Here is a 19,188-nt window from a genome sequence, read left to right as displayed (position 1 = left end):
CAAACAGACGTAGTTGATTACAAATAAAGGTTTCAACTTGTACGACAATCTTCGCAAAAAGACCATACACGTAACATAGTACAAAAATGAAAGTACTCGCAATTAATAACGAATTAACGTGAATTACAGAAAATATGAAACATAAAAATTTTCTCACATTATATTGATCGATATTAATTCGTCATCGATTGTAAGCATCCTCGTTTTTTCCGATATTTTCTGTCTTTCTTATTCGATTCGATAACATTTACACTTTCGAGTATAAACGATCGCATTCCGCGAGCCAAAGGAGGCCCGGAATCAAGAGCTTCGAAAACATTTATTCGCAACGAACCGTGCTCGTTCGAATTGTATTTGTTGCGTTATTCGACGCGTTACTCGGCCCAGTGGTTTAAAAAACTGTGAAATTTGAACACGCCGCACGGCAAAAAGTATGACGTTCGACAGTTTTATCGCGATAGTTGGATGTAGCACGATAGGACGCAATGATAATTCCGAGCGTGTGGCGTGCACGCATGGCAGAGGTGGGAAATCGGATTAATAATCTTTGGCCTGTGAATTAAACATGCGGTGGCTCAAATTCAGCGCGTAATTCCCAATTGTGCAATAGCTGGTCATTATTGCGCAGAAAGCGTGCTTAACCGTTGCCAACACCTTCCATTTTCCCCCTGTTGTACGACACTTGAATAGCAACGTGTGAATGGAAATAACTGACGCTTCGAGTGCGTTCGCAGAGGTCCGGTTAATTGTTGGTTGATTACGGCCAATTTATTAACCACGCAGAAAACAAATTCGACCGTTTAATTAGACTGTCTTATATTGACCAAACAATGCACGCACGAGCCCTCGATGCGTCGTTTAATTTATTACACGCGTGGCGTAATTATCCACTATTCCGTATTATCGATACACCGTCGCGCGAACAAGCGTGAATTATCGGTGAAAATAATGAAAAATGTCAATTCTGATCGATTTTGCGAAATTACTCTCTAAAACGTAACGTGTAACGAAATTAATAGAAATAGAAAATAACTCGATTCATCGAATTTCTACGAGCCACGACTCGGTCCCGGAAGTACAAATATATCGTAGCTGTCCTCAATTAAGTTCGTGTCAATTTTTAAGAAGCGAGAGGAACAAAATAATCGTTTCATCTTTTTCGATACTCGTTCGATTTTTCATTGGCAATGTTGTCGTCTATTCTCTCTGCAAGTAAAATTGTACAGGATGTTTAATTTACATTGTGTAACAAAGGCTGGAATTAATTTTTCTGCAAATTTTAGAACTTTTTAAACGATAGGATCTATTTCCTTTTGTATTTAACTTCGTGCAGTGACGACTTGGTTCTCGAGTTAAACACTACGAGAAACAAAAATGGTGACGTTTGTTCGTTCTCGTTGAAATAATGATCGCTCGACTTATTAAAAACACAACCGTTCCACAGCCGTTAACATTGTAACGTACCAACTTGTACACTTTATTTATTTCAGTTCCATAAATGCATACATATTTTTCGTAGCATTTACCGTGCTGTCTTGAACAGAGAGTGGAGCTCCAAATGGAAGAGTTCGCTCGTATTACTAACGCCGAGGATTGTAGACAACATGCAAATTTCATACTAAAAATAAAATACTGTCCAACGCGAATGGAGAAGTCTCAACGCGTACATTGTTGCTTTCGAATTCCAGATATTCGTTAATAATGTATCATCGTAGCAATATGGTATTTTAAATTCGTTTAATTACACAAATGTCAGGTAACGGGTAACAGAACTTGCTCTAAATATAGTTTCGAATTCCATTTAAGAAAAGAAATTAATTTCTACTTTTGTATTACACGATCTATTAGTACGAATTCAGCGTATACACGATCAGAAATTTTTCCATTTAAAGAACACCGTCGTTATCTTTTGCCATCGAATCTATTATGCAAGCAGCTGATACTACAGAGACAAAGTAGGTTTTGTACTTTTACATCACGAAGCAACATCTGAAACCGTCGTGATAATAAAATAAAATACATCTTCGGATGTCCTCGCCCACGCATTGCCCTGAAATTCGTTTTCACGATTTATCGTCCGACGTGTCAAGAGAAGCTGAAGCACTTTACATACACGTGAACACGAGTACATACGTGGAAACGTGATAAGCTCAAGTGGAATTCCAAAAAAAAAAAAAACATATTCATCTTATTCCTTTCGCTTCCGTTTCGTGATTATTGTGAGAAATCGATTTGCATACCATTGTATAAAAATATTCCGTTGATTACTCGTGTTCGATTTTTAAACGGATATTTCTCCCGGTGTTTCACTAATAATTCGATAGAATACAAACTTTAAATTACATTAATCTTCGATCGATCCGTTGTTAAATATTGTGTCGTAATAAACATTTCTTCGTTTCGCTAAAAAGGAAAGTGTAAATAGAATAAGTTTACGACAATGTAATACGTTTCAGCCACCAATACAGAGATGACTCAGCACAGGGCTGTCGTAGCAAAATATAGTTTATGTGATAGAACGGGATCAGATTTTATCTTATTAGACGAGAAGTACCACATCCTTCTCGTCTAGGGCCACGAGAATTCTACTTTTCGTGGACCGTACTTATCTTGTGGAAACCGCAGACTAGTAGGAAACTCCTTGGTAAACGACCCGGGAGGGCACCCAGAAACCCCTAATGTCTTGCCTTGTAAGCTTATTTTATGTCAAGAAACACAGCAAACCGTTTAAGAGAATACGGAGCTTCGGCAACTTGTACCATTTCGGAATGAATCTCTACCTTGATTGGCAATCAACGCCTCTTCTGCTATATATCTAAATACCGGTTAAAATATCTCACAAATGAATTTATTGGCAATGGAATGCTCGATCCTAGCCCCCCTACGTGGATTGTTTCGTTAAAGATTACGTGCAGGATGCCCGAGAATTTTCCAACCGAATCGTACTAGTATATTTCATTAGAAGAAATAAAAACAAAATTTTCTACAAGTATAGACCCATAAACGATTCATTGAAGAGTTATAGGAAATTATCTATGAAATATAATTTGCTCTCGTATTGCTACACTAGGGGATATATTAGTATCTAGTATTTATCGATGTAAACAATTAAGCGAAAGTGACGAGTCTCGCGCGAGTACTTCGTGCCAAACTGAACTTTTACGAGTATAATTTTATTTATCCTTACTCTGTGATGTCGGTCTCGCGCCGACGAGAGCAAAAGCAATTCTTTCGACGATCCGGAGCATCAAATCCAACCCACGCGAAATATTCCGTCCTACGTGTTTTGTTCGTCATCTCGCTTCGTGGATTAATTTCTTCGGCTGGGTAGCGAAATGTCGCGTTCCTCGTATACAAGTTACGTGGACGTTTATGTGTGTAAACTATTACCCGAAATAAATGATTAGAACGGGTCTCAGAACACGCCGAGATACGTTCACAGAGTTATTTTCAAATGCGTCCTGCTTCCACGGAATATTTCGACCGAGAAAATTAAAGGGTTAAATCTACCAGGGAGGTAACTATTCCGTCCTAACTAAACGTGCCTACCAGCTATCTATCTAGCCCGCTTCACTCGCGGGACTTAATTTAGACTCGTGCGGATTAACTTCTAACTTTTGACCGACTCTCCAGCCACTGTAAAACTCATCGCGCTCCGATCACGCTATACCTTTTCGTAGAGCCCGTGTATTACGTGCGATCGGTTAACGTGGTTAAAATATGCGCACCATTGGGCAACGTCACGTTGATCGTACTCTGGAGTGTTGTTGGTTCCTTGAAACAAAACTATTGCGCAAATTGCAAACATTTTTCAGATGTTCCTCATTATATAAAATCGTTTCGTAAGCTTTTTCATATTTAATCTCTTCACCTCTGAATTGACCAGTGGCGGGAAGAATCTGCGTGCTGAATTAATTTCACGGTTTATTTTCTAACGGTTACACTTAAAAATACACGTGAAATTAAACAAAGTAGGAAAAACATTTGCGGACTGTCCTGGCTAAAACCAAAAAGTTTGCGCGCCTGGTGTTTTCTTTAACTTGGGCATTTCGAGTAATTTTGTTACCCACGAGAGAACCTATACTCGAGCAGTTAAAAGGTTAACTATGGGAACTTTTCGTCCAATGTGAGCATACATAAACGAACCTACTGGTTCAAACCAAAATATACGATTGCAAAATAATGCACGATCTTTGATACCACGATAGAGCAACAAAATAGAAAGCAAGAAACCTTACTTTGAGAAGGGCAAGTAATATAAACCACCATCTAGCTTTCACTGTACAACAATTACTGTTTACTTCAAACGTAAACACAAGTGGTCTGTGTTTCCAATTGTACACGACACCGTGCACTCGTCGCCGAATCGATCGTCTCAACGTTCTCTGTACGATCCGTGAACCGTTTCAAACGATTGGAAAACATATTCAGGTACAAGAAAACGAGCGAACTGGCCGATAGACTCAATAGGCGAGACTCGCGACATCGCTTCGCCGAACGTTCGCGAGTTCTTCGCAAATTGAAGCAGCCCCGCGCTACCTGCATTTATCGCGGCTGTCTGCGTTAATCAAACTGATTACAACTGCCGTAAATCACTGCCACCGGTGGAACAATTTCGGGGCCAGTTCACCTCTTCTGGGACAAATTGTTCGAAGCTTTATTTCGTTCCGCGCAATTCCGTCGCTTCCGTAGAATCGCGAGTGGAATCGGTGTAATTGTTTATGACGATACGACCGTGGAGAATTTACGACGAGGATACCGTCAAGAAACGTATGCAAGCACCCGTTATTGTATATCACATTTTTTTACAGGAACAACTTACAGCCGGACATTTAATCGAAGTTGAGGGTACAAAAGTTGTACAATTCTTGGCAAAAGTTCGATGGAAGTGAGACGAAATAGGAAAATGTTAATCGAGCAACGAATCGGGTAGAAGATTTGACATAATCTACCGTACGCGTCAAAAAAGTTTGGGTCGCATCGTAACAATTGAAACGTTCGAAATACGCTCGTAGAATAAGAGAAAATAAGAATTGATCTTCAGGCTAAAATACAGAAATTATTTCTTCAAAGTTCTTTCTTTTTCCGAAATAGTCAAGGTCGTCCAAGCCTTGACATCAGCTACAACTGAATAAACTCGAAAGTATATAGTTCCGTTTGAAGAAAATCAAGACGATTTTGACTTTTTAGTAAAAAAGAACACTTTCGGGAAATTGTGACTAGTCAAGGTGTACAACCGATCGAAAGCTAACATTCGTTCGAAATATTTCTTCGGTCGATCGGAGCGGTAAACTTCTTAAAATTAAATTAAATTTGAAACACCGACCTTCTATACTCGATAAATGTTAACGTCATCGAGATCTATTCACCGATCGAATAATCGCGAATTAATTTTCCTTCCGAGCTTGTTCGTCGTATCGCGCGAAATCGTTTCCGCGAGTTTCGAATCGTAAACGGCGTGCACATCGGGGAATTTCCAAACGCAACAGCCATGAAATAAACGTTAGTATCTTAATGACCGCGGATACTGCGTAGAAATTACAGTAATCTCGACGAAAATGTCCACTTTTACTGTCCACACTCGAATCTGAAATTCCGCCTCTTGTTCCCCTGTAGATAAGAACTTTACGCGCATACCTTCCACTGCAGTATTGGATTCCTGTCGCCTTTTACCCCTTACACGTTAAACTGCAGTTTACGATTTCTGGTTTACATCCTTTTTACGCGCACCACGCTTTTTAGGCAGCCTATCGTGATTTATGATCGCGTTATCGTTTGCAACATCACGATCGACGGATTCTTTCGGATGGCATCGATAGAGAAACGTTCCTCCCAAACGGATCTGGCCAACGACAGAAATCGAATTCTCGTTGTTGAAAGAGCGAATCGATCCAAATCCCCCCTCCCGTAAACAGAAATGGCGAACAGTCTCGCGAGTGCACACTTTCGATTGCAAATTACGGTCAACGTTCGAACGATTTTCGATTTATTTCTACGATCGAGGAATCATAAAGACAGGGATACCCAGGTGATTATTTACACATCGGAGGCGACCTCGACGATTTTCAAGACTTTGAAATATGTTGTCAAGGTCCACATTTTGAAGAACTAAACAACTTTTCCCTTGCACGTGCAAACAACTCGGTTTTAGTTTCCGAAATATTCCCGAAAATATATTCGATACTCGATGTACATGTATTTTGCCACTTGCAACACGAATATTGTTAATCGTCCTGGACGTCTAATCCTCTTCGTAGTTCACACGAGCGGGAAGCGTCCATTCTGATATCCGCGTTACTCGCTAAGTTTCAATTCAACTGTAGCGACGTCATCGCCAAAAACGCAAAAGTTATTTGTGGTCGCATTATTTAATCGCACGACATTATTTAATCCGACGGGTGGTGGAAAAAATTGAACACGTTATCTCGATATTTGAAACGATCGAACGAGCGTACTTTCGTAATGATTACTTTAATCGTTGTCACGGGTTTAATAATAGGCGATGCGTGCCAAAATCCTTGGCACGAATTTCGTGCCGAGATCGAGAAAACTGTTGATTGTTGAAACATTATTTTCTCGCGTGTGAAAATATCGCGAATTGCACGTGTACTCGACGAGAAACAATGCGTTGCTTCGTTCGCTGAAAAATAGAGTCACATTCGTACATTAAAAGTTTTTTTAACACAAGATGCTAGGACGATGGCCAGAAATGACGTCACGTGCGAATCTCTTCGCATAAATCTCTACGTATTGTCAGGACGCGGTTGCAAAATGACCTATGCAGCGCGTATGCACCGAGCCAGATGCACTTTGAATTACGGATATACGACATCCGTATCCATGAACACGAACGTTATCAGTTGGCAATGAAATCTTGGCCGAATACATTAATAAGATGTAGTTATCGAGTGAAATTTACGATCGTGTCCACGGAGATCGATCTCATCGGTCAGCGATGAAATCTTGAGCAAATGTATCAATAAGATACATTTATCGTGTTAAATAATACACGAGTTGAGGTTTCTTTCTCGCATTTGTATTACGGAGCGAATGGAAAAGTTGTTGTGCAATATTTGAATGAAAAACTACGCACACTTTCTTATACATTTTTGATTTCTCGACCGATACTTGTAACTTCGTTCTACATTTTTCATCGCGGGGATACAAAGTTCGTTGAAAAATTCGTGCTTCTACAAAAATGTTTCGAGCGGGCTTCGAACTTTGATTTCGCCTGGGGCCCTATGAATAAATAATCCGCCACTGACCATCGGCCGCAGATACCGCATTCATGTTTGGAGGCAATGTAGAGCAGTCTGCCGTATTAGATCAAACTGACGGTTGCATTGCTTTGCATTTGCATTACTTTGTACCATTCTCATCGATCTATTTCGTTCTCAATTTAGATTCCAATCTCGAAGCCAACAATACACGCCGATTTCTATTTCGGAGCCACTTCAAAAAAAGTAGAGAACACCGCGAATCCTGAAATCGTCCCTTAACTCTAGAATACTCCGGTTAAAAATTGCAATATTATTGATCTGCCTGACCTCAGAAGTAATTTTCATAAATACAAGCGATGTTTGTATCTCGCAAATATACCACAGGCGAAAAGAGAACTAGTAAACGGTCTAATTTAGAATCTAATAAACTAGTTTCTAAAAACTAATTAATAGACTAGTAAACAGTCAAAAGTTCATACAAATCGTTTTACGATGCAACGTGAAATCTACCTATTTGAAATTGTACATTCGTTTAAGTTACCGATGGAAATTTTATTACAAAATCAAGATCAAACGGGCAAATGTAATCGCATGAAAATATTTTATAATCGACATACAACAAATATACATACACGTGTACACGTATAAATTTCATTGACCGTACCAAAAATGACATCAACACTTCCTTGAAATTTGGTGGATCGTTTACTCTTCGATGTACCTCCATCCGGAACACTGACAATGCATCCCCGTAATAAATCGCTCGACAAATGGACAAAAACTGGACGTCGTATTTTTATCAATCTCCTCGTGAGACCTCCACTCAAAATCACTGGTTAACGACCGGAGAAACGGGCCGCGGAGCTCACGGTACAACGAATGGTTAAACTTACATTATTCCAGGAGTTATTTGCGCGAAAGTACATCGAGCAGCGTGAAGTTTCGTCGCGTTTCACGGTGTTTCGGTTGCATCTTTAACACGTCCGTCAATTTTGAACGAAATAACATCGTGGCGATCGTTTATTCACGATAAGGGTGGGGGGATCGGTCGACGATACAGGGAAGCACGGAGGTTATAGTATTACCACGGGAAGTAGGAAGATCTGTCCTTTGGCTCCGAAGCGGAGGGAATTCTGCTTTCTATGGGAGCCGGCCCCCACGAAACCACAGTCTGCTCCCTGACCAGTCAACCCAGAAACCTATTACAGGATTTCCTAGCGTTTTGCCGCAGCACGGCGAGCGTATTTCGCTCGACGATATTCCACCCGGACATCTTTAAACGATTCGCTGTTTTAACACTTGGAACGGTCGCGTCTTCTTCGTCCCTCTCGTACGATCGATAAAAAGATTCGTAATCGGTACTGGTAATTGGTGGTAGCAGGTTTTTCCACGGCGAGCTTGACTTTTTGTTAAAATAAATGAAAAAAACGTAGATTCGTACCGTAGCAAAGTGACGATCCTCTCCGCGAAAAGGAAACCACGTACGAAAGGAATTACTTACGTTTGTACGTGGAAGCAATCGTTTCCCGGTTGCACGGGAAACGATCGGTGAAATGTATTGGACGGAAGTACGATGACTGACAAATTAAAAAATTATGCGTTCGTTCGTCGCGTGTTGTTCCATCTCTCTGGATAACTCGAATCGGGAATGGTGAACGATCGAAAGGACGAGCGAGACGAACAGCGACGTGGACGTTTTTATAGTTGTTTAACGTTTCTTGAATTCGCACGAGCGAGTTTTGTCGGTTTCGTATCTCGCGTCGAGTGTCGGATGAAACGATGAGAATAAATTACGAATTGTTACGAGCTTACGAAGCGTGGATAGTTCACACGGTGTCCAAATATGAGACACGGAATCGACGATTATTTCTATAGGTTGAAGTTAGTTACTCCGCGATACGAGTTAAGAAGAATTTATCGAAGGTTATCACGAACTTCTGATATTGTAGCACTAATACTCGTCGCGAAGATCGGTTACCTTCGGTGAAACCACATAAAGCGGCTTGACCGGCCGACCTGGAAACCTATTAGGGCGTCCCAATGTTTCGCCTTACAGGCTTACTTCATCGCCGCAATCGCATCAGGGGACACACCTTCACGGGATCCTAAGCTATTAGCCGGGATTTCTCTTTCCTCCAATTTAAATGATTTATTTCGCGGCGAACCGACCTATCTCCGGCCAAATACCATTCCAGCCCCTAACATTTAAAGGGAATACCAGCCTTACGATATCGAACTTGGACTTTATAATTCAGATTAGGTTTCGCCACAGTATTTTCAGCTGCGTTTCGCGTCTCCCGCGCTTACGTGCCTTTAGGTACACGTGTGTGTATATACGTGAATTTACGTAAAGGTGAAGGTTGTTTAACAATAATATTTCGCTCTGTCGTTACGGTCCTTTCGTAGCTACGCATCTCGAGAGAGAAGAATTAACGCGAGTGAACAAAAATGATCGACGATGTTAGATTAATATTAATTCGTCAACGTGAAAATTGTACTTACAATCTAGAGACGTTTGGTGACAAAAATAGATCCATCTAATATATTCTCGAGCTAAAGGAATCGTTTAATTCTTTAAGAATGTGACATTGTTAAATAAACTGTGGGAAATTTAACAACTCTGCTGACGATTATCGATAATTGATGCAACTATTAATATAGTAGAGGAATAGGTAGATGTAAATATTTAAAGATACGACGTGCTGATAAATTCTCTTGTTTATTTCGTAACGATTAATGATAAATATCTATTGAAATGAATTCAAATTTAATTGGAGTCAGAAGCGTGTCTATTAAAGGAAATATCGAATTAATGAAATTATAAATTTCTGATAGAAGTCAATTATTATAGGTTAATTATACGACCGGTAATTTTCTTAATAAACGTATAAATGTAGTTTATTTATGATGTAGAATGCGTGAATAAATGATTGGTTAGTTTATCGTATTGTATAATATATTTACAATTGGATTTACAACTCTTGTTGGAAACAGTAAATACATAACTCAAGAAGAAACGTATACAATGGCACTATTAAAATTCATATAATTTAATTTGTTCGTCCGGTCTAGTCGTCGTTATTTATAAACGACAGGTAGTAATAATATACGTTCCGTAAATTGAAATACTTTATGAACCGATCCTTTCATTGAAATCGTACGAACTGGCTTGAATTCATCGAACGATGCAAACAAATGTCTCGCATTCTTCGAAAACGTGAACACTTTTTACATCTTTATATTATCTATATAACCCGATCTTTGCGCACAAAATGTTCAATTAACTTCTCTTGAAAGTTTCGGTCACGAATCGTTAAATCGAAAAGTTATAAATCAAGAACACTCTGATACTACTTTCTTTAAAAATTTGCATCGTAAGAAGAGCGCAGTCGTTAGTGAAATTATTTGTAAAGTCGTTCGATGAAATTTGTGGATTTTATGCAACCAAAAATTTCCGGTAAGAGAATTCGTCGGTGTTTTTAGTAATTGGATCGTTCGAACACGTATTTATCGTTGACCGTACATCTTTATTCGCATTTTTGGTGTCATCGTAGTTCCACCCGGCCAATTACAGAGCTGGACTACGTTCGGCTCATTAATCTAAACATCCAACCGAAACGGCGTAGCCACGATCGAGCCACGGTAAATGAATATACGCCCCGGTACCAACGGGATACGAGTGTCGAGATATAAAGATTGATTTACGAGTCCCATACGTCTGTAACGACATCGAAAAAGTTTTAATTGCACCGGTGACATATTAAATAATTCTCCACGGTCGTATTATTCGACACGGGGTTTCAATTGCGCGCAAAAATTGTTCAAATCGTAGTGCTTCTCATTGAAAGTATTCATTACTGCGTGACAACAACGAACTTTCGAAACTGCCGTTTTAACAAACGAGCATAAGTACTTCTGGAGCGTAGCATGTTTATAATTAATTGCGCTTACAGGGGGAAATTAAACGACTATCCGGAAAAGCTGGGTATACATTCCGCGCATGCTACCTAGCACGAATCACAGTTTATTTACTAATTTCTCGATACAATCGCCCGAATACGAACTGCTTCCTTTCATATACGATTTATCACTCCTCTAGTTCAATTTCATATATTCGTGATTGTTAAATAATTATGTACAATATTCGCAAAAATGGCATAGTAATAATGATGCACATCGTTGCGTTAAATCCTATTATCTGTATTAATTACCGCAACGTATCTGATTTTGACCACCCACTAAATAATATCTAATTAAATCGATAACCTTGGTTGTAGTTGTAATAAGCCATTTATCGTTATCCAAAGGATAATTTAAACTACGTTTTTATGTATTTTACTCTTGCGTATTATTTTGTATCGTTTCTTTCGTACTTGCGATTCATCCAAACACGTACACACATCTTTGTTCGGTGATCCCTCACCGTGCAATTTAATATTTTCCTCTTTTGCAATGTATATTATCCTTTCTTGGCAATTTTGAACATGACCACAAACTGTTGATCGTAATTATTATACAGAAGCAATAAACGACTCGTTACGACACGACCAAAGTTGTCGATTTTTACACAACAGTCTTTATTCCCAACAATTTATCTAATTAAACAATCGTATCTCTCGTTCGAGTAACCTTCTTCTCTTCTTGCTAACAACTTCGTTGACCAGCCCTAAATTTTTCCTCCCATCGTTTAAAGAGACAAAAGAAGTTTTACAAGTGTTCTTTCGATATTCAATTTAAAAATTCGCCTACATTTAATCTGCACTCGTAGATCCGAAAGTTCACGAATTATCGAACTCTCTATCGTACACTAGGTTGTTCGATAAGTTTTCTCGAACGACAAAACTTATTGAACAAAACTACAATAAGTTTTGTTGTTCGAGAAAACTTACCGAACAGTACTACAATAAGTTTTGCAGTAGTTACGACAGTACTGTTCGATAAGTTTGTCGCTCGATAAAACTTATCGAACAACCTATTATAACCCAGAAACACGTTCCAGTTTCATCCTGAACCATAAAATACTCAACACAATGCGTTCACTTTTACTGTCTTGCGCTTAGAATATACGTTGATTAGGTAAGTCGCCTGTACGCACGGTAAGCCCTTTGTACTGGTTGCTCCGCCAAATGCTGGGACAAACGCAGCTTCCGGTCAAAAGAACCGGCCAGTGGGGTGGCTGTTAAAACCTAAGCAGCTCAGGAAAAGCTGCTTACGATATTCGGAACGAAGGACGTGCCTCTGCCGTAAGTTGCCTTCCGTTCGTTCTAAATGACAGACTGTCAAGCACGTCAGTATTTCATTAGCATGAGTTACGTAGCCCCGGCGCCAGCTAATGGGTTTCACAAAGGGACGAACACGATTGTACGTTGAAACTGGCGCAATATACATCGGCTACAGGATCTTTGTTATTTTTATCGTTCTCTCTAAAATCCCCTCTGGGGTACCTCGAGCGCAATTGGGAGAAGACATGAATCTGATCTTGCGTCGGTTTCTCTTGGGAAAATAAGGATCCCTTACCACGATGGAATCCTGAGTGAAACTTACGAAATTGAAGAGAAATACTACGAACGAAATTCGAGATAAACGCTCGTTAATTGATTCGAATATTATACAATTTCCACTTTTTTTTCGAATTGTGGTATCTCTCGGGGATGCGTTGGAATTGTAGTATCTCTCCAAGTTATCCGTTCAGAAGGCTTGGATATGTTTGGAAAAATTCTTTCTCGCGTAATATATAACGTTTTCGGTACAAAATATTGTTTCGCTTCGACCTGGATCTACCAACTGCACGATTATTTAAACGGAGCGTTCAATCGAAGAATCCTGCGCCACTAACAATAAGTAAGAGAGCGTGGTAGAAACTATTTTAAGTGTGTAAAATAATTCTATGTATAATACCTATTATATTAAAAAATACTTCTCTGTAGACGGAGAAAAAAATTACTTAAAAATAACTCTCGTGATACGTCTACTCGTTAACGTGGTTCCAAAATAATTATTTTCGAGAAAATAGAATAGTTTCACGTTAATTGGGCAAAACTCTTAAAGTTTCGAGTTTAAAATTTGTACGAATTGCGTTCGTAAGTGAAACGAAACCGAGAACGATTTGTACGATATAGTCTCGTGCAATTGAATTTACTTTAACAAAACGCATCAGCGCGGTACGTTTCGTTGGTCGCTATCAGTGCCGGTGACAAATCGCGATGTAGCCGATAATTATTACATACGCGTATACTTTATGTTTGGGTTATTGATTAATGGTATCGCGATAAATTTCAGTTCACCCGATGGTTCAAGTACCGAACCAGCTAGTTGGTGCACCAATCGGAACCGACGTTACGCTGGTTTGCCTCGTGGAAGCTTCCCCGAAGGCCATTAATTATTGGACACGCGAATCAGGTAAGATTCAATTAACTATTGCGGTATCGGTTTATTTTGTTGGCGTTTACGTCAAATAAAAAAGGCAAACGATTCCAAAATTCGATTTATTACGCTCGACGCTTTTAAGATCGAAACTCCTCGTTCGAAGAGAGAGTTTCAATCGAAATATGTTATCGAGATACGTTTACCAAGGTTCGTTCGATAGTAATATGTTCTTTACTTTCCTCGATAAATATAATTCGACGGAGTATCATACGATGTATCGTGAAATGTTTTACAAGTTGAAAGTTACAGTTTAATTGCACACTTGGAAACATTTGCTTTCTTTAACAATGAAACCTTTTGTGGAGTAAAATTGGTACAGTTTAACGAAAAATTATTTTAGAAAAATTATTTACATTTCTTTTGGGAATCACAGATTTTTTTTTTAGAAAGAAAACTAAGGTTTCTTAATACTAGAGTTTCCTAACCGCTACGTATCAGCGTTCATCGACGACGAATTAGTATGTAGAAATCAGAAGTAAATTCGAGTAACTTCAATGGTAAATGTTTCACGATTTGAAGGGTATAAATAAATAATTGGAAGAATGAAGAATAGATACTGCATTTTTTTGATAGTGTGCACACGGTCTAGAAAAGTGGTACAAAGGAAGATTTTTGTCGAGTAAATTTTTCATTTTACGTACTAATCGTAACGTGGCAATATACTAAAAGCATTTATCCTTGCACGGCACACGTGTACTCAACTCACTACAAAGTAGTACAAATGCCTCGTTTGTAGGTCGTTGTATTTAAAATTTTTTTAAAATCGCGTTTCCCTGTTTTTTAATATCAGAAATTGCAACTGCGCGAAAGGAACACAAGCACGTACAAATAAAGGATCGAGATTAACATATTGAGATACATACATGTAAATATAATTAAATATTTATCTTCTTTCTCTTAGAAATAGTGAACATCATAATCGCTCTCTGTTAAATGCATTTATACAATTCTTGAATATTTTGTTTGCGTATTCTCCGCGAACAAGATGTTTCTGAATTATTTTACACGTATTTAATATCACCAGCTAAGTCTTCCAGCCATATTGATCAAATATTACACAGATAGATCTGTGAATATTTCCTTTTCGAATTATAACGTCTTAAAATTACATCGTTGGAGAGTGTGAGTTCATTAATCAAGTAAATATGCTACGATATGTTATCAACACTATGTGTCACCACAATACATCATTCTTATGTCTGTGTTATAATCATTTTCATGTTATAATCATTCGATGTCTAACTACGATTATTCACGTTTCACTACCATATGCGGGCAATGAAAAATAGTTATTGCTTGTTTGACATTTTACTCAAATGCTGAAATCTCTCCTCTAACTTACAATCTTCAATATTTGTAACTTCGAGAAAAAGACTCGTGAACCTACTTTTATGACACTTTTAATCAATGTAATTAATAGTGCGTATTAATGAAAGTTTAGACGAACAATTTAGAAACATCCTGTACAAGATACAGAATTGAGAAAGTGACTCAATTTTCTAATTCCTTTCACTTGTACCACTTAAAAGCCTGTGTGTGTGTACTCCGAAACATTATTTTTATTTATTTGTAATAACAAAGTGCCGTTATACTTTTCATTGCAGGTGAAATGATAATAACTAACAACAAGTACAACATGTCGGAGAAGAAGACGTCTGTGTACAGTGTTCAAATGCAGTTGGTGATCCTAAATCTACAGAAGCAGCATCTCGGTGGTTACAAATGCATTTCAAAGAATTCGATCGGCGACGCTGAGGGTAACATTCGACTTTACGGTGAGTTTTCTCATATAATAAATTGATAAGAGAAAATTATAGACCGAGCTTCGAGATTCCTTGTACGTGGTTCTGTCTTAGAAATTATTTCTTTCAATTCTACACGAGAATATTAAATGATAAATATCTCGTAATATGTATCTTCCACTGATGTTACGATTCTATAAATTGCTTCACTGAACAATAACAGAACAACCTAGTACATTGAGACGCTAAGTAATAAATATTTAGCAAAGATGGTCTTTCGAAAATATCACAGAAAAATTGTGCCACCACTAATAATATAATAGGTTGTTCAATAAGTTTTGTCGTTTGATGAAACTTATTGAACAACCTAATACATAATTTAGTTTCGTTCGTAAATCAATGTAAACTTGTAGTTACTTTTGTTACCGATGAACGATAAGATTGTTTAAAAATTAGCAATCGACCGTAATGTGAGAACAGCCGCATCCCCTCTCCTCGTCACATAGAGTACAAACCGTCCAAGTATTTACATACAAGTCCACAACTCCTAAACACGCGAGTTCAGTAAGGTTTCAGACTTTGGAAAGTGAACAACTAATTATCATATCCTGTGTGGTAACCCGTAAACGCATTTGTGTAATGAATTTGTTTTCTGGGAGTTTCCGGTTCAGTGGCCCTTAATTAATTATTAGATATTTACCTCATTGGGCCAATATAGCGACTGTGTCAACGTTTTCAGCTGTAAACGGAAAAATTCGAATTTAAATGAAATATTTGTAGTGACATCGTGTATACATATTCATACCCAAACAATCGTTTATTCGTTTTAAATTTAAACGTAATAAAAATATCTATATTTGGTTTCCTTTAGATATCAATAAGTATCTATAAGGAAATAAACTAATATTATAAAGATATATTTTGATTATGTTTACATTGTCACTAAATGAACAATTGTCCGATACACTAAACTACTTGTTTACTATAATATTTCGAACGTGGAATATGTTTCAAAATAATGTCGTAATCCCGTGTAAATTCATAATATACTATTTATGAATTGCGTGTAGGTATGTTTGTTGTGTCGTGCTCGTGTAATTATAAAAAGTATAGTAAAAGTGGGTCTAGAGTGGAGTCACCTGTAATGTTATATTTAGAATGTAAACTTAATTCATTTCATCGGTGAATAATTAACGATTAATAAACATGGGAAAAATGAGAAAGTAATTCTCTCTGGAAGTAATTCCGTTTACCTCGTGTGAAGTTGGAAATTACGGTACAATAAATAACAACAAAGACGATTTCTTAAAATATTTCTGTTTCGTTGGATTTTGTTAATAAAGTTTCGTCTGTACAATGTTTTCCCTCAGAAACTGTAAACACGTATATTGAAATTTAATTCCGATAAATATCGATGAAAGTTTCGAAAATGAGAGAACAAAAAATAAGTCTTTCAAATTTTTTAAAAATAAATGTGTCGTTAAGCTTCACTTTTTGAAATTTCTATTTCGAATATTCATTTTCGAGGAAGCACGCTATTATTTCACGAAAGATGATTTAAAATAGTTGAAACAGGCATAGTTTATACAGACACCAAAGCTCTACCACACACCTGATATTATTAATTTACATACAAATCAAAGATAAATCGTCACATAGAATAATCGAGGAACCAAATTATTGAAATATGTATAATAATATGAATAATAATGGAACAAAAAGGAAGAAACTTTCCGATTATGTAAACAAGTTATGTTTCCCTGTAAAATTCGTAGCACACCGAATGCGCGCAATAAACTAGATCGAACGACATAGTTATTCGCAACATATAATGGTCGTTCACCTAATGACAATAGCAATTAGCATTGATTATTAATTTGAACGTAATAGCTGCTATATCGAGCTGCAATTGCCCGAGCAGCTTATTTTTGCAAAACTGATTATTATCGTCTGGCCTAGTTCAATTCTCTCTGCAAATCCAAATTTGTTTCTATATAACCGACTCCACCGAAATATCCATTCACGTACAATACTGAAAAAAAAAAACAAAAAAAAAAAATTTCACGCGTTGTACTCTGCTGGAAAACTCGTGATTTATTTAAATTTTTTAAATACGCGACACTAGGTTCCTTAAATATTTCAAATACACCTACTGAAAATTGTTCCGCAACCGTACACTTGGTACATTTTCAATAATACGGTGGCATTATAAATTTCCGCATCGAGGGTTTCTATTTAAAAATTGTACCACTTTTTTAATGTGTGTCTCTATGCTAATGGCTCCCGTACATTACATGAGATATTCATCTGAATACTAACCCTAATGAAGGAACTTAATGTAGAGAGTGCCGCAAAAAGGTAGTTACGCATATTTACAAACGGCTGTATTTTTCATTCAATGAAATTAATGTCATTTACAGAAAAAGTAATTACACACTTCAGAAACGAGTGTATTTTTCATTCGGTGAATTTACAATTCCTCGACGTTCCCAACGAATGATAACGGGCCATTACTTCTGCGTTTGTTTTCTCCACTTTCCAATTAGTCGAACTTATAGAAATCAGAAAACATTCCGGAACAATCGAACGAAATAATTAAAACCGAGTAATCATTCAGCAATGCTAACTTTGTGTGGCAGCACTGTTGTAAAATTAATTCGAATTAATTAACCGACACCGGTACTTTCCACTTCGTGGACGAACTCAAGAATACACACGAAATGAATTTCCCTTTAAAAATGGTCTACTCGTGCACGATAACGTTTATTCGTCGCATTTGGCAATATAAATTTTCGCGTAAAAGTTCCGAGACAAACATACGCCGCATAACGAAACTACAACTTTAAAATGATCGAATTTATTGCGGTCTCGCGTTCGTCGTGCGCACGCATTTTATATCACAAACTTCATAATGCAAATCCTCGGGGACAAAATTATGAAACGAAATTCCGACTTTAAGATGATCGTACTTGGCACAGTGCTTATACATTGTACGTACTTGTCTCAATTATTTTTATGGAATCTTTTTATAGCTACTATATATTTCAAAACACACGTCACACGATAAGACCACGCTACGAAAAAGATTACTACTCACTTAATGTAACAATGTCGCTGCGTTAACGACACAGGCATTGTAAAATCTATCAAAACCAATTTCGTAGGATAAGAGAAGATACCGCGAGATTTTAGTAAATGTTTAAGCGCACCAACAAATGTAACGGTAAAAAGTATTACGCACGAAAGAACGAAACAAATGTGGTTCCGAGTCTCCCTTGTTTCGTGCACTTCCCTTTACTCGAGTTCTGGTCGCACGATTTATCACTGACAACTTTCTCAAATACACACACGTTTACGTTTACCACAAAAAAAAAAGAAACAGTACAAGAAATACTTTCGTGTAACAAATTTTTGTAGACTACTGAATTAGCTATCCATTAATGCACTTGGATAACTTTTCGTAACATTTTTCACCGTGACTTTTAGCACATTTTTCGACTGGAAGAAAAAATAGTCGAGTCCAGATCGATTTGTTAACCCCAATTTTACTCCCGACAAGAAGCACGATTAATTGACATTTTAACGTCGATTAAAAAAATTAAACGTTTACACATTTGAGCGTTTTTAATTTACACGGTCTAAATTTAACTATCTCATACCGGTTTATAGACACAACGTGCCTGAACTCAAATTCTTGGGTTTAAACGACAACCTTTATGAACCATTAATTACACCAGTGACTATAAACCAGCAAAGCACCGGAACTCTGAACTTTGGTGGTCCATTACATGTTCAATTCT

The 19,188-nt window shown here is 37.6% G+C and overlaps 1 protein-coding gene across 1 annotated transcript in view; it reads left to right on the top strand.

Annotated features, from left to right (window-relative positions):
* The window catches only part of LOC143151650 (lachesin), a 244,963-nt gene that overhangs the window by 216,319 nt on the left and 9,456 nt on the right, over window positions 1-19,188 (top strand). Inside the window, exons 7-8 of the mRNA XM_076320999.1 lie at window positions 13,500-13,619; window positions 15,251-15,421. Of these exons, the coding sequence (XP_076177114.1) occupies window positions 13,500-13,619; window positions 15,251-15,421 (291 nt within the window). The remainder of the gene's footprint in view (window positions 1-13,499; window positions 13,620-15,250; window positions 15,422-19,188) is intronic.

Source organism: Ptiloglossa arizonensis, chromosome 9, assembly GCF_051014685.1.
Source record: "Ptiloglossa arizonensis isolate GNS036 chromosome 9, iyPtiAriz1_principal, whole genome shotgun sequence".
NCBI lineage: Eukaryota > Metazoa > Arthropoda > Insecta > Hymenoptera > Colletidae > Ptiloglossa > Ptiloglossa arizonensis.
This window is presented reverse-complemented; position numbering and strand designations above follow the sequence as displayed.